Source organism: Oryctolagus cuniculus, chromosome 1, assembly GCF_964237555.1.
Source record: "Oryctolagus cuniculus chromosome 1, mOryCun1.1, whole genome shotgun sequence".
Lineage (NCBI taxonomy): Eukaryota > Metazoa > Chordata > Mammalia > Lagomorpha > Leporidae > Oryctolagus > Oryctolagus cuniculus.
Window position 1 is genome coordinate 224,971,861 of NC_091432.1, and position 15,534 is coordinate 224,987,394.

Consider the following 15,534-nt stretch of genomic DNA (forward strand, 5'->3'; position numbering starts at 1 on the left):
TCTTTATCCTCTTATTCTCCTTGATTTTTTCCTCCTTAGACTAATAACTACCTGATCTTTACTTATTCATTTTTCATTGGTTCATTCATTCATTGTTTGCTTCTTCCAATAAAATGCAAGCTTTAAGAATTGTTTTCTACCAGTTGCTATATCCTCAGAACTTCTCACACAGTAGGTACTCAATGAATATTTGTAACATGGTGATTACCACTTGTTTTCTTTTTCACAAAGAGTGAGGAGATACTTTTTAGTAAGGGCCAGTGCAGTGTATTGGAAGGAATTCAGAAGAATTCTGAACAAGAATCATGGGACCCAGGTTCTAGCCTCAGTTCTGCTGCTAATATGAAATCCCTAAATCTCTCTGAGCTCCTGCTCGTTTTTCAAAGGGGAATAAGTAAAAAAACTACCGAACATAATGGGATGATCATGGTCATGTGATAAAATCACAAATCAGATATGGGAGTGTCCTAAACTGATGACACAGTAGGTACATATTTATATTTATAATAGATTTTTACATTTATATGTATGTGCTTATCAAGAAGCAGAAAAACTTGAAGGAGCAGATTGAGATTAAAAGTCCTGCTTCTGTCTCTTTCCAGCAGTGTGATCTTTGGCTAGTTACTGAATATGTATTTTATCTGCATATATAAAAATGAATATATTTATTTAGAATATGTATTGTATATAGAATATATTTGTTTAGATACTCTCTATTGTTAAAATATTATTTCTGCATATGAGATCACTATTTAAGACAGTTTAAAATGTGGAATATTGGGGCTAGTGCTGTGGCGTAGCAGGTAAAAGCCACTGCCTGCATTGCTTGCATGCTATATGGGCGCCAGTTCAAGTCCCGGCTGCTCCACTTGCAATTTAGCTCTCTGCTATGGCCTGGGAAAGCAGTAGAAGATGGCCCAAGTCCTTGAGTCCCTGCACCCGAGTGGGAGACCCGGAGGAAGCTCCTCATTCCTGGCTTTGGATCGGCCCAGCTCTGGCCATTGTGGCCATTTGGGGAGTGAACCAGTGGATAGAAGACTTCTTTTTCTCTCTCTGCCTCTGCCTCTCTGTAACTCTGCCTTTCATATAAAATAAATAAAACTTTAAAAAAATGCAATATTATAATAACACTAAAAATTGTGAAGAAGCAACTCATAAATACAGAAGTAATTACGATAGATTTTCAAATCGTGGTATTAGAATTGATTCTCAAGTAACCCTGATTGGAGTGTGTAGAGTCTTAAAAAATACAAAGAAACCTAAGCACCAGAAAAATCAATAGGCAATAAATGCCAAGAAAGTTTATAATCTTGAGTTTATCTTGTGCTTTTTTAAATAGGAATTTGAACTAAGTTTTTACAAATAATGATTGTATAAAGACTGTTCTGTTTTCAGCCACTCATCACATCCAAGTGCTTCCAAGACCATTCATTAATCTCAGAAGCAGAAAACTACTTTCAAGTTAACATAACCTGTTGAATTTACTTTTTCACTCATCATGACTAAGAGTTTGTTTTACTTACGTTTGCTCCTGTCCCCAGCTTTTCCCCATGAAGATTAAAAAACAAAATATTCCCCAAAGGCCCATAGCTGGAGGTAGCGGTGAACCATGGATATAACCTTCTTGAAGTTACTCTCCTTTTAAATAAACTGAGCTTGAAGAATCTGGGTAAATTAGTTCGCTAGTTAATTATTGTTAGAAAGAAGGACTCTAAGCAGGAAAGCTAAAATCATAACTAAAACACCCTTTCCTACCCAAAAGTAAAGACAGGAGAAGTTTTACAAAAATTTACGTCAAGGAAAAAAAATTTTTTTAATCAATGCAAATAAAGTGACCCTAAAAAGGTAGTTTGGCACTACGAACTGCTGTATGCTAGAAACCAGGTCACGTTGTCTTTGGCCTCTGCTCCCTGGCCAGGTGTTCTGAGGCTGTGTCATCTGTGAGCATGCCTCAGGTAGGGCTATGCTGATACTGGTGGAGATCCATCTAGATTCAGTTTCAAACTGAGATGACTGTAGAATGGGTCTGATTAACACAGGGCTTATGGGGTGGTCTTTCTTAGAGATGACTTAAAGGTTGTGTTGTGTTCTTGGTGCTAGAAATGGTCTAAGGACATCCTAGATTTGCAAAGGGGTTCCAAGGAATTGTTCCTTGGTCTGCCCCAGTTTAGAGAAGAAACTAAACATTAGGTGGAAGAAACACTGTGATTGGCAATGGAAATACCATGCTGAGTATTTAGTATTTAGTAGGGAATGAATATCCTCCAATATCTATTAATTGATATGCTGCCCATTAAAACTTTACATTCATTCAGACATAAAATCTCTTTCTTTACAAAAAACCTAATTTATATCTTTCATTGGGAGATCTTAATCATTTGAACATGAGCTCAAGAAAAAACAAAACTTCCTATAACAAGTGAGACTAGTAATTAATTTATAATGAACTAAAATTTTATCTCTAAGATATTTGGGTTTATTTTAATGATGCTCATTAGAAAAATTTTCATTTACAAATCTCTTTTATTAGTACCCATTTCTACCTTAGTATATAGTATGCACTCTATTTTTTTTTTTAAAGATTTATTTTAAGCCGGCACCACGGCTCAATAGGCTAATCCTCCGCCTGCGGCGCCGGCACCCAGGATTCTAGTCCTGATGGGGCGCCGGATTCTGTCCTGGCTATTCCTCTTCCAGTCCAGCTCTCTGCTGTGGCCCAGGAAGGCAGTGGAGGATGGCCCAAGTCCTTGGGCCCTGCGCCCGCATGGGAGGCCAGGAGAAGCACCTGACTCCTGGCTTTGGATCAGCGCAGTGCGCCAGCCACAGCAGCCATTGTGGGGTGAACCAACGGACAAGGAAGACCTTTCTCTCTGTCTCTCTCTCTCTCACTGTCCACTCTGCCTGTCAAAAAAAAATTTATTTTATTTATTTGAAAGACAGAGTTACAGAGAGAGGCAGAGACAGAGAGAGAGGTCGTCCATCCACTGGTTCACTCCCCAGATGACTGCAACAGCAGAGCTGTGCCAATCTGAAGCCAGGAGCCAAAAGCTTCTTCTGGGTCTCCCATGAGGGTGCAGAGGCCCAAGGAGTTGGGCCATCTTCTACTGCTTTCCCAGGCCATGGCAGAGAGCTGAATGGGAAGAGGAGCAGCCGGGACTAGAACTGGCGCCCATAAGGGATGCCGGCACTTCAGGCCAGGGCATTAATCCACTGCGCCACAGCGATGGCCCCATGTATTCTATTTTAAAGTAATAAAACAGATCACTGAACATATTTCTATAAATCAGATATTAATGGTCACATTAACATTCCTCTTTTGACTTAATAAGATTCTACTTACCAACGCTTAAAATACTGAATTCATTAGGAAAAAAAAGAAGCTCTTAGGAATTTTGATACACAAATTTCACTAAAGGTGTTTATCACATGTCATTGAAATGTCAAACATCTGCCACCACTGTCTGACCATAAGCCCATTTACTTCAAAAGTAAATTTGTAAAATGATTAAACCGGATTGCGAAAGGTGGGTCAAGTTAAAATTAAACAAAGTACTTTTTTCATCATTTTCGGGAAAAGGAAATTTAAGAGAGAGTAGGTAATATTTGTATTTTAAGTGCAAAGAAGTTGGTTTACTTGTGTTACAAGAAAAACACTAACATATAATACTTGCAAACCACTGGCATGTTTCTCAGGTAGAAGACATTTTTAAAATGATGGGTCTCAAAGGTTCTCAATAGTACCAGAGTTCAACAATTTATAGATTCTCAACTATTTAAAAATTTTTGTCTTCTATATGAGGCTCAAAGAAGGATTTTTCTTTACATTTTAAAATATAACCTTTGAGAGGGTCTTAAGTTTTGGCTTTTACTGCATGGAAATGATTCCCCTTCAAATGAAATACTACATTTCTGAAAGAGGAGGATCTTAGAAGAGGCATCAGCTTTGGTATTCTTCTGACCCTACTGATAATGCTACTTTAATTCAGTCCTCATGATTGAGTCCAGATGACTGAACCTGGTTCATAAGGCCTCTCCTGACCACAGGCCCTGCTTGGTTCTCCAGCCTCAATGCTCCCAAGATTCCCTCCCACCAAGTAGCTGAATTACTTGTGATTATTCCCTGAAATCATCAAGACATAAGATGCTTCTAGCACAGTAATAATTTGGTATCTTTCAAAAAGGTACTCTTTAAGAACTTATTTTGCACTTATTTAGTAAAAAGTGTCTAGAAGCAAATTTCCTGTTAATACAAACTATAGACCTTTTATATATGATAAAGGTGAATATTGGGTATGGCTTTCAAAAGCAGAAAACTTGTAGGGAGGCATAACAATGGGTGGAAATTTAGAGAATAAAGACTCAGCAATACTTTGTGTAATATCGTTTTTAGAAATGAAACTCACCTCATTGCTAACCTCGGGTGCCTGCAGGTTGAGCATGGCTCATAATTGCATCATCTATTTTGCATGTGACTGTTCCAAGTATGGAGACAACCAGGGGAAACAGAGGTGTCTCCTCAGAATTAAAGTGTTCTAAATTTAAAAAGTGAGAATCATGCAAGTTTTAATCTAGTGTGATGGGCTGGCACTAGGCAGCTGGGCGATTCTGAGTATAACACAGTATTTGGTCCCTCAGATTGTTTTGTTCAAACCCATCATCTCATGCCTTAATCCTTGGAAAGGAGCTCCAACAACAGACAAACTGAAGTTCACTAAGTGTTACTCTCCTTAGAATATCGAGAGGGGCAAGCATTGGACGTTTTGACGCCAACAGTTTAAATAATAACTGGAGGGGTTGTGTTGTGGCATAGCAGATAAAGCTGCTGTCTGTGATGTAGGCATCACATATGGGCACCAGTTCAAGACCCAGCTACTCCACTTTCAATCCAGCACCCTGCTAATGCACCTGGGAAAGCAATGGAAGATGACCCAAGTGCAAGGGCCCCTGCACCCACTTGGGAGACCTGGGGGAATGTCCAGGGTCCTGGTTTCAGCCTGGCCCAGTCCCCGCCATTGCAGCCACTTGAGAAGTGAACCACTGGAAGGAAGCTCGCTTGCTTTCATTCTCTCTCTCTCTCTCTCTCCTTTTCTGTAACTCTGCCTTTTTTTTAAAAAAAAAAGTCAGAAAGTCAGAATTACACAGAGAGAAGGAGAAGCAGAGAGAGAGAGAGAGAGAGGTCTTCCATCTGCTGGTTCACTCCCCAATTGGCCGCAAAGGCTGGAGCTGTGCTGATCCGAAGCCAGGAGCCAGGAGCTTCCTCTGGGTCTCCCACATGGGTGCAGGGGCCCAAGGACTCAGGCCATCCTCCACTGCTTTCCCAGGCCATAGCAGACAGCCAGATAGGAAGTGGAGCAGCCAGAACTTGAACCGGTGCCCATATGGGATGGCCCCACCTGCTATGCCACAGTGCTGGCCCCAGATCTGCCTTTCAAATAAATAACAATAAATATATTTAAAAAAAAAAGAATAACTAGAAATGGCAGCAGCACCATTGGCACTGTCAGTAGATTGCTAACACAGCTGAAGGGGGAACAAAATGTCAGTACAACACTAGGGACCTCAAAGTTGGGTGTTAACATCAGAGATGATATCTTCAGTAATCACTGGTATCACAGTTGCCACTTCTGACATTGGAAGTGATAAAATACACACACACACACACACACACACACACACACACAGATGCTACTTCTAAAGTTTTGTAAAAACTGAGTTAAAATAAGTTTATTCTGGTGCAAAATTTTTGAAATCCATACACAGCTTTTTCATTAAAAATTCATGGAAATGCATGTTATGAAAAATTATGCATGGATTCAATTTTTAAAAAAGATTTATTTATTTGTTTGAAAGTCAGAGTTATATATAGAGAGAGATCTTCCACCCACTGGTTCACTTCCCAGAGGGATACAACAGCCAGGGCTGGGCCCGGCCAAAGCCAGGAGGGCCATGGGCTTCTTCCAGGTCTCTCATCTGGGTGGCAAGGGGCCAAGTACTTGGACCATCTTCTGCAGCTTTTCCCAGGCCCATGCAGGGAGCTGGATCAGAAGTGGAGCAGCCTGGCTGTTTGCAGTCATCTGGGGAGTGAACCAGCAGATGGAAGACCTCTCTCTCTCTCTGCTTCTGCCTCTCTGTAACTATGCCTTTCAAATAAATAAATAAATATTTAAAAAAAAAAAAAAAAGAAGTGGAGAAGCGGGGACAAAATTGTTGCCCAGATGGGATGCCAGAGACATAGGCAGCAGCTTTACCCGCTATGCCACAACACCAGCCCCAGATTTCAATTTTTAGCACCAAAATAAACTAATTTTGTAAATCCATTGTCCACAAACTTTTTGAAGTACCCTGCATATTTCAGAAGACCACAATAGGGAGAGAAGAAGCTGGTGATTGCCAAAATGTCTCCAAGAGAAGCAGATTTCCAAAATGAAGTTTTGCAATGTCTCGGAACAGTCTTGAGTGGTACTAGAGCTACAGTTCCCATAGAGAAAATAGAAATGCTATTTGATACTCTTATTCTTTTTTTTTTTTTTTAAGATTTATTTATTTTTTGAAAGGCAGTTTAGAGAGAGAGAGAGAGAGAGAGAGAGAGAGAGAGGTCTTCCATCCGCTGGTTCACTCCCTAGTCGGCCGCAAAGGCCGGAGCTGTGCTGATCCGAAGCCAGGAGCCAGGAGCTTCCTCTGGGTCTCCCATGTGGGTGCACGGGCCCAAGAACTTGGGCTATCTTCCACTGCTTCCCCAGGCCATAGCAGAAAACTGGATCGGAAGTGGAGCAGTTGGGACTAGAATCAACACCCATATGGGATGCTGGTGCTGCAGGCCAGGGCGTTAACCCATTGCGCCACAGCGCCGGCCCCTTGATACTATTATTCTTAACTGATTTATGCACTAAATTTGGTGTGTCTTTATAAGTATAGGTAATAATAATATAGGATTATATTTATAGGTATATATAGGTACCTATATATAGGTAATTAATATAGGATTACTGCATATATAGGCAGAATAAAGCACACATAGTCCATTTTAGTGGTTAACCATGTCATCAGCGTGAAACAGATCTTGGGGTAAGGACTTATCTGATTAGGGAAGCTTATAAGCAAATCTCATCAGTCTGTTATCTGGGGAATATGTGCATGTGTGTGTGTATAGTTAAATGAGTCTAAAAAGGCATTCAGCTACAGGCCGGCGCCGCGGCTCACTAGGCTAATCCTCCGCCTAGCGGCGCCGGCACACCGGGTTCTAGTCCCGGTCGGGGCGCCGGATTCTGTCCCGGTTGCCCTTCTTCCAGGCCAGCCCTCTGCTGTGGCCAGGGAGTGCAGTGGAGGATGGCCCAGGTGCTTGGGCCCTGCACCCCATGGGAGACCAGGAAAAGTACCTGGCTCCTGGCTCCTGCCATCGGATCAGCGCGGTGCGCCGGCCGCAGCGCACCGGCCGCGGTGGCCATTGGAGGGTGAACCAACGGCAAAGGAAGACCTTTCTCTCTGTCTCTCTCTCTCACTGTCCACTCTGCCTGTCAAAAATAAAAAAAATAAAAAATAAATAAATAAAAGGCATTCAGCTACAAAAACATTTATTGAGAGAGACAAAGTCCTGCAGGGAAGTCCATTGTGTAAACAGTGTGGCTGCTCCAGGTGAGGCAGAGTGGGAGAGCCCTGCTGTCTCTCCACCCCCCTCCCACATAACCCCAGGTAGTATTCAGGAGACTCCATGGGAACTCTGGGTTTCCTGGACATGTGCTTTAACAAACATTAACTTAAAACACCAAGCAACCTCTTCCAATTGTTTATTTGGTCCCTCCCTGTTACTACCTTTTAGCAACTTATCCAAATCCAGGTTGAAATAAAGTTTTTGGTTGCTCAGGCCAAGGGAGAAACCGTGATCTTTTCTCCTTGTACCCAAGATCTGCTGCTTTAGTTTCAAGATAAAGTTTCTTTCCCAAGTGAATTGGGCTATCAATACCAAGCCCTCTAAATGTCCCTTGTTTCTTTACAATCCTGTACCAGTATCCATACCCAAATTCCAGTATCCCAGCTTCTCATCAGGAATTCACCACATGTCCCAAAAAGCCTCGTATTGATAATGAAAAAGTAGATGTTCTGGGTATAAATCCCAAAAAATACTTCACATACTTACCTAAGAGACTAATACAAGAACATTCTTTGTAGCATTATTTGTAATAGCAAAAATTAGGATACAATCTAAAACAACAGAATGATAAACAAATTACTATATATTCATACAAGGGAATGCAATGTGGACTGATAAAACCAAATTATGTAATGACACAAAGAGCATGATAGCACTTACAGAAGTTTAAAGATATACTATTGTCTATAGACACTTTTTTAAAAGATTTATTTTTATTATTTATTTGAAAGTCAGAGTTACACACAGAGAGAAGGAAAGGCAGAGAGAGAGAGAGAGAGAGAGAGAGAGAGAGAGAGAGTCTTCCATCCACTGGTTCACTCCCTAGATGGCCGCAATGGCTGGAGCTGCACCAATCTGAAGCCAGGAGCCAGGAGCTTCCTCCGGGTCTACCAAGTGGGTGCAGGGGCACAAGGAGTTGGGCCATCTTCCACTGCTTTCCCAGGCCATAGCAGAGAATTGGATAGGAAGTGGAGCAGCTGGGACTCAAACCGGCGCCCATATGGGATGCCGGCATTGCAGGCAGCGGCTTTACCTGCTACGCCACAGCGTCGTCCCTATAGACACTTCCTTCTTTCTTTCTTTTTTTGACAGGCAGAGTGGACAGTGAGAAAGAGAGAGACAGAGATAAAGGTCTTCCTTTGCCGTTGGTTCACCTTCCAGTGGCCTCTGCGGCCGGCGGGCTGTGGCCGGCACACCACACTGATCCGAAGGCAGGAGCCAGGTGCTTCTCCTGGTCTCCCATGGGGTGCAGGGCCCAAGCACTTGGGCCATCCTCCACTGCACTTCCGGGCCACAGCAGAGAGCTGGCCTGGAAGAGGGGCAACCGGGACAGAATCCGGCACCCCAACTGGGACTAGAACCCGGTATGCCTGCACCGCAAGGGGGAGGATTAGCCTAGTGAGCCGCGGCGCCGGTCCCCTATAGACACTTAACATTAGTAGTAATTATATAAACATATGGTTGGAAAAGGTCAATACTAAATCAAGACAGTAGTTATGTCTGGGAATAGAAGGAGAAATTTGGAATAGGAAAAGCTGCTGTGTCTGCTAGCTTTTATATTAAAGAAATATCAGAAGCCAGTGAAGCAGTTTCTCACACACGATTCAACAGAATTTTGTGGTAATTATACTGGCAATTGATAGGCCGGTAGCTGTGCTTTTCTAAAAGTCTGAAATATTTCACTGAAAAAAAAGTATAGTCTGGTGTGGGGCAGACTTGAAATCAATCCTGGCTCTAACTAGCCATGTGATCTCAGGCAATTTAAATGCCACTTGTACCTGAGTCTTATACTCTCTATAAATTCCAAATAATAATGTCACGAGCTCTTACGAGAATGACATATGTGTAAAGTAACTGACACATAGCATGAACCTTAAAAGTGGTGGATACTACTAAGACACATTCATGGCATACTCTTTAAAAAATTATAGAATAGGGGTCAGCTCTGTGGCATAGCAGGTAAAGCTGCCACCTGCAGTGCCAGCATCCTATGTGGGCGCCAGTTTGAGTCCTGACTGCTCCACATCCGAGCCAGCTCTCTGCTATGGCCTGGGGAAGCAGCCATATGGGGAAGCAGCTATGGCCTGCACCAGCGTGGGAGACCTGGATGAGGCTCCTGGCTTCTGGCTTCGGATTGGCGCAGCTCCGGCCATTGTGGCCAATTAGAGAGCGAACCAGCAGATAGAAGACCTTTCTCTCTCTCTCTCTCTCTCTCTCTCTCTCTCTCTCTCTCTGCCTCTCGTTCTCTAACTTTCAAATAAATAAATAAATATTTTTTAAAAGTTTATGGAATAATAGCTTATCTGTATTCAGTACAATTCTACCTTTCTGGCCCAGCCAGGCAGAATATGTTAGTTACGGTCTCATTATTCTCAAAATGGAAGAATGTTTTTATTGTTGTGCCTGGTAGAGTTTTGCCCTTCCTTCTTTTTTTTTTTTTTTTTTTCCTGATTGTTTTAAAGTTAAGTTTTGGATTGGATAACTGACTGACTTCTCAAGACACCTTCTAACTGTGACATTTTGAGTATCTGAATTCTAACTTAATGAGCACAAGAACACAAAAAGGTAGACATAGACCAGAATACTTCTCAGCACTAAAAACTTTTTTCCCTTGTTATAGCATTGATTGCCTTTAGAAGATTATGTATAATCTACTTCTTCATCTCATAAACTCTAAAAAAGTCTTTGTTCCAAAATAATTTCATTCTGACATTAAACAAGATATTGTTGGAAGCCTTCTCACTTCCCAGGGACTGGTCTACTAATTAAGAAGAAATGCTGGGGCCGGTGCTGTGGCGCAGTAGGTTGATCCTCCGCCTGCAGCACCAGCATCCCATATGGGCGCTGGGTTCTAGTCCCGGCTGCTCCTCTTCCAGTCCAGCTCTCTGCTGTGGCCCAGGAAGGCAGTGGAAGATGGCCCAAATGTTTGGGCCTCTGCACATGCATGGGAGACCAGGAAGAAGCTCCTGGCTTCGGATTGGAGCAGCTCCAGCCGTAGCAGCCATTTGGGGAGTGAACCAAAGAAGGAAGACCTTTCTCTTTCTCACTGTCTATAACTCTACCTGTCAAATAAATTAAAAATAAATAAATAAAAATATTTTTAAAAAGAAGAAGAAATGCCATAGATGTTCATTCACCATCTCAAGACCCACAGATGCCGCTCATGTATACAAGAGTTGGACTCTGACAAAGAGGACGTGTTCCCAACCTTTCAGGACCTCATCCAGATAATGACAACACAATCATTGCCAATTATTAGTTCCTAATACGTGTCAGTTGTGGTCATAATTACCTCACTAAATCCTCTCTCATCTTCACAACCACTCTAAAGGGTTTCATTGCCCTTAGGTTATCAGTGAGTAAACTGAGGGTCAGAGAATTGTGGTAACTTGCCTCTGGAAACACACTGAGCAGTCTTGTGGAGATGGAGCTTGGACTATGTTGGGATCCATAGAAAAAGAAGGGGACTTACCAAGCAATGCTGAGGTCTTACCTTCTCCAGATGTGTTGTCTGTAGTTGACCCTCCATTTTATAAATAATTTATAGTTTGGTCCATACATTAAGATTTTTGCTTACATATGATTATGTGTTCAAAGGCAAAAGTTGAAAGGTACACAGCGGAATAAACATGACACAACTGAAGGGCCAGTCTGACGTATAGCTGGCTTTCCCTTCCTCACTATGTGCTGGAGCAAGATCGCCTAAAGTGAAAACCAGTCAAATGGCAGACTGAGTACTAGATATTAGATTGGGTATTAGATCTCAGCTAAACAGAAGGTCAGAGGTGGGACTGGCCAGAAAATAAGCCATGTTTTAGGGAACACACTGATTCAAATACATGTGGATAAATTTGTATTTTAGTCCCAAATGATAACTGGGGAAAGATAAAAAAGAAAGCCATTGCTCAAACTATTCTTGTCATCACCAGAGTAGTGGGTGGGATAGCAGGTCCTAAAAGGCCACTTTAGGTCCTAATCAGTGATAGAGGAGGAGAGGATTTAGGAGAAAGGAGGAGGTGGAAAATAGTAAGACAGAGGAGAAAACCAAATGTTAGCAATAGAGTGCAGTTAAGCACATTTCCTTCAGAGGAAACAAAAAGAGGTAACATAAAGGAAGAAAGTACCCACCCTCCCTCTACCCCTCACAGTTTTATACTTCATTTGAGCTGTTCTTTCTATACTATAGACTTTCTAATGAAGCTCAGCTCAGCTCACTAACCCCCTCTCTGGCTCCACCAGAGCACTCTTTTTCATACAATCCTACTTGTTAGACATTAAGTTCTTTCACCTAATTCTTATTTATTTTTTAAATATTTATTTATTTAATTATTTGAAAGTCAGAATTATACAGAGAGAAGAGAGGCAGAGAGAGAGACAGAGACAGAGAAAGAGAGAGGTCTTCCATCCGATGGTTCACTCCCCAGAAGGCTGCAACAGCATGAGCTGTGCCAATCAGAAGCCAGGAGCCAGGAGCTCCTTCCAGGTCTGTCACGCGGGTGCAGGGGTCCAAGGACTTGGGCCATCTTCTACTGCTTTCCCAGGCCATAGCAGAGAGCTGGATTGGAAGTGGAGCAGCCAGGTCTCGAACTGTCACCCATATCGGATGCTGGTGCTTCAGGCCAGGGCGTTAACCTGCTGTGCCACAGCACCGGCCCCCTTTCACCTAATTATAGTACCTGTTACTCATTCAGAGGCTGATGTCATAGCCAGCCTCCAAGATGGTCTACAGGGATCCTTACCTCCTACTGGGGTCTCCTACCACACTGTATAAGAGTTGGTTCAACCTATCAATAGAGAAGAGTGAAAGTAAAGGAACAATGACTTCTGGGGTCAGGTCCTACAAGAAGACATTGCTATTCCTGTCTTCTCTTTTCAGATTGTCTGTTCTAGGGAAAGCCAGCCACAAGTAGTACGGACACTCAAGAAGCCTATGGAGAAGCCCATGTGGAAAAGAACTGAAGCCTCCTGCCCTGAGCCATGTGGGTGACACTTCCACTGTCTTGGAAGTGAATCCTCCAGCCTCAGCACGCCTGTAGGTGGCTACAATCGCTTAAGAGAGTTCAAGCCACAACTATCCAGATTAGCCATTCCTGAATTCCTGCTTGTAGGACCTGGGAAGATAATTACTGTTTGTTGCTATTTTGAGCCACTAACTTTTGGGGTAATTTATCACGTAGTAATAATTAACTTGCAAACCAGAATAGATATTTTCCTCAAAATTTTACTTCTGTGAAAGTTCCTTTCACTCACTACTGCCACTGTCATCAACACTTCAGTTTGCAAGCGCACTCTAAGCTTCTAAAGAACAGAAGCTTCACAAGTGCCACCTGCTGGTCGTAACTTGATAATTTCCCAAAGGAAACTGGGAAAATGTGTGCTGATGTCGCTAGTGCCTCGGAGGGACATGTTTCCAAGGCAAACTGGCTTCACAAACTCTCTTCTGGGAACTGCTTCTTCAGTTCTTTCCTTCGTCATAAGATGCCTTTGTGTGAACTCCCTTAGCACTGTAAGTCATGTAAACATGGAAGGAGTTCTTCTGATGACTCCTTTTAGCCTCTTATCTCCTGCTTTTCCAACTCTTTACTTTCTTTCTGAAATACTTTTTAAACAGAGAAATGCAAAAATATTCATTAAAATATACCATGAAACTTTTCAAATGATTTTTCTTCCAAAACAGCTACCAAACCTCCCAAATTCTTCTATTCCCCCTCCGCCTACCAAATGTATATATTCTCCTTTCCCAGAATGCTTTCTGGCTATCGACAAAAGTGAGATGCAAAGAAAATAACAAATTAATAAAATGATTGCTCAGCAGAAGTCACTTGATGTTGCTTGGCTTGATTTAGCATTATGCACATTTTACAGATGAAGAGTCGGATAATCAAAGAAAGTTCAAGACAAAAAAGTCCAGAATCACATACCAGGAAGTAGACAAGGCCAGCTAAATAATTTGAAGGGCCCTGTACAAGAGAAAAGTGGAGTCTCTTGTTCAAAGAGCGGGAAAAAGCTGCTATTAAGATTTTTCCTCTCCTCTGTAGTCTATCCCTCAACTTGTCATGGTACATTTTAATTTTATTTTTAATGTCATTAAAGATAAAAGGATATTAACATTTCAGATTATCTGCATGAATATTGCCATTCATCTTCATATGGTTCAAGGCCATTTTTAAAGCAAATGAAAGAGCATTTCATGGGTATGTGGAATAGTCAAAATCATACAATTCTTATTTCATAGCTTGAGCATGCATATTTATTGTATTCATCCCAAAACAGCAGAAATGCTGTACAAAACTAACCCAACTATTGTTTTTTTTTTTTTTTAAATGTGTGTGTTCCACCAACACTCTCTACCTTTGCCTACTGATGAATAAGGAAAGCCTGAAAGGAAAAGGAACTGTGGATTACCCTTTCTCTTTCCCTCTAAGTTACTGTATTCAGGTTGAGTGGTTGCCTGACACACGGAAGTAACAAGAGTGGGAAAGGATATAACGTTCCTTGTTTTCTAGAATTCCATTGCCTTCTTTCTCTGGTCAAGGGCAAATATGGTCTTTTTTTGATGTCAGGAGCTCTGCTTGCTTAGTAACAGATTTAATACATTGCTTTGTACTCATTTTGAGCTTCACTAAACTTCTACACATTGTGGGTCCACTAGAATTGTGTGTTCATGGGATATTCCAAGCATTCATGTAAATGGGGTGGTTAGGAATGGTGTAATTCATATTACATTATCTCCTCTGCTCATGTACATCCTCTACTGTCCTATGAGTTTGCTTATAAAACACAAAGTCAAAGATAAAACTATTTATAATTTCAATATAGCAACAACAGACATTTAACCAAGTGTGGAGCCCTTTTAAGTACACAGCCCTAGGTGACTGCACAGGTTGCATACCCACAAAACCAACCCTGGAGGAACTAAGTCAGGAGTGATTTACCTGACTCCAAAGATAAATCTCAAAACATATCACAAAGAGCCTCTTCTAATTATGCAGGGCAAGGCATTGGCAGAGTGATCAGAGAATGTCAAGAAGATGAGAAATTTTTAAGGTAACATTGAACCAGTGCCCTTGGGTTCTGTTACAGCTGACTCAGAATGCTTGTATCTCTCCAAAATTCATATGTTGAATCCTAATGACCAAAGTAATGGTATTATACAGAATGCCTGGTTGTCAGTCTTTTAGCACTTTGAATATATCATCCCACTACTTTGTGGTCTCCATGCTTTCTGAAATCAGTTGTTAATTTGCTGAGGATCCCTTGCACCATGCATGTTGCAAGGGATGCTGCACCATGCAGCAATATTCAGAAAGGCCACAGAATCAGAATGCTTTTCCATAAAGGTATTTCTATGAAATAAGATGTGATAGTCCCTATTTAATAGAGTAAAATTTTATTCCACCAAAAAACAGGAAAAGGCAGAGATTGCAATAATACCTTTCAAAATTTAGTTAACTTTCACAACTAGTGGTTGTTCTGGGAAATTTCACTTATTTAATATATCTTAAGATAATTTATTTGTGAGGCCACGACTTCTCATGAATCTCACCAACACTAGCCTCTGGCCCTTATTTCTCTTGTCATGTTCTATCTCTCATTTCCATTTATTTTCTTTTTAATAAATAGTTGAGTATGTATTATATTTCTTTGGGTTTTATGTTTCCCAATCTTAACTGAGTTTTACTTTTCTCAGTGGTAAAATAGGAGAGAGTACCTACTCTGTCCACTTAATAAAGTTATTGTCAGCTTTCAACAACCCTGGCAAAGCTCCAGGACAGCACAGACCGGCTTGTGCTGCTCCCTAGTTAGTTTCCTTGAGTTTTTTCCCCCTTTCATATTGAAACTGTTAATAAGAGATCATGGTTGTTTCTTATTAGAAACCAAAATTT

At 41.5% G+C, this 15,534-nt stretch overlaps 1 protein-coding gene across 2 annotated transcripts in view; it reads right to left on the bottom strand.

Annotated features, from left to right (window-relative positions):
* Window positions 1–1,681, bottom strand: part of C5 (complement C5) — a 94,638-nt gene extending 92,957 nt beyond the window's left edge. For both annotated transcript variants that reach the window (XM_008273377.4, XM_017350045.3), the window contains exon 1: window positions 1,524–1,681. In XM_008273377.4, the coding sequence (XP_008271599.2) occupies window positions 1,524–1,588 (65 nt within the window). In that variant the 5' untranslated portion in view covers window positions 1,589–1,681. The remainder of the gene's footprint in view (window positions 1–1,523) is intronic.
* Between the last annotated feature and the right edge of the window lie 13,853 nt (window positions 1,682–15,534).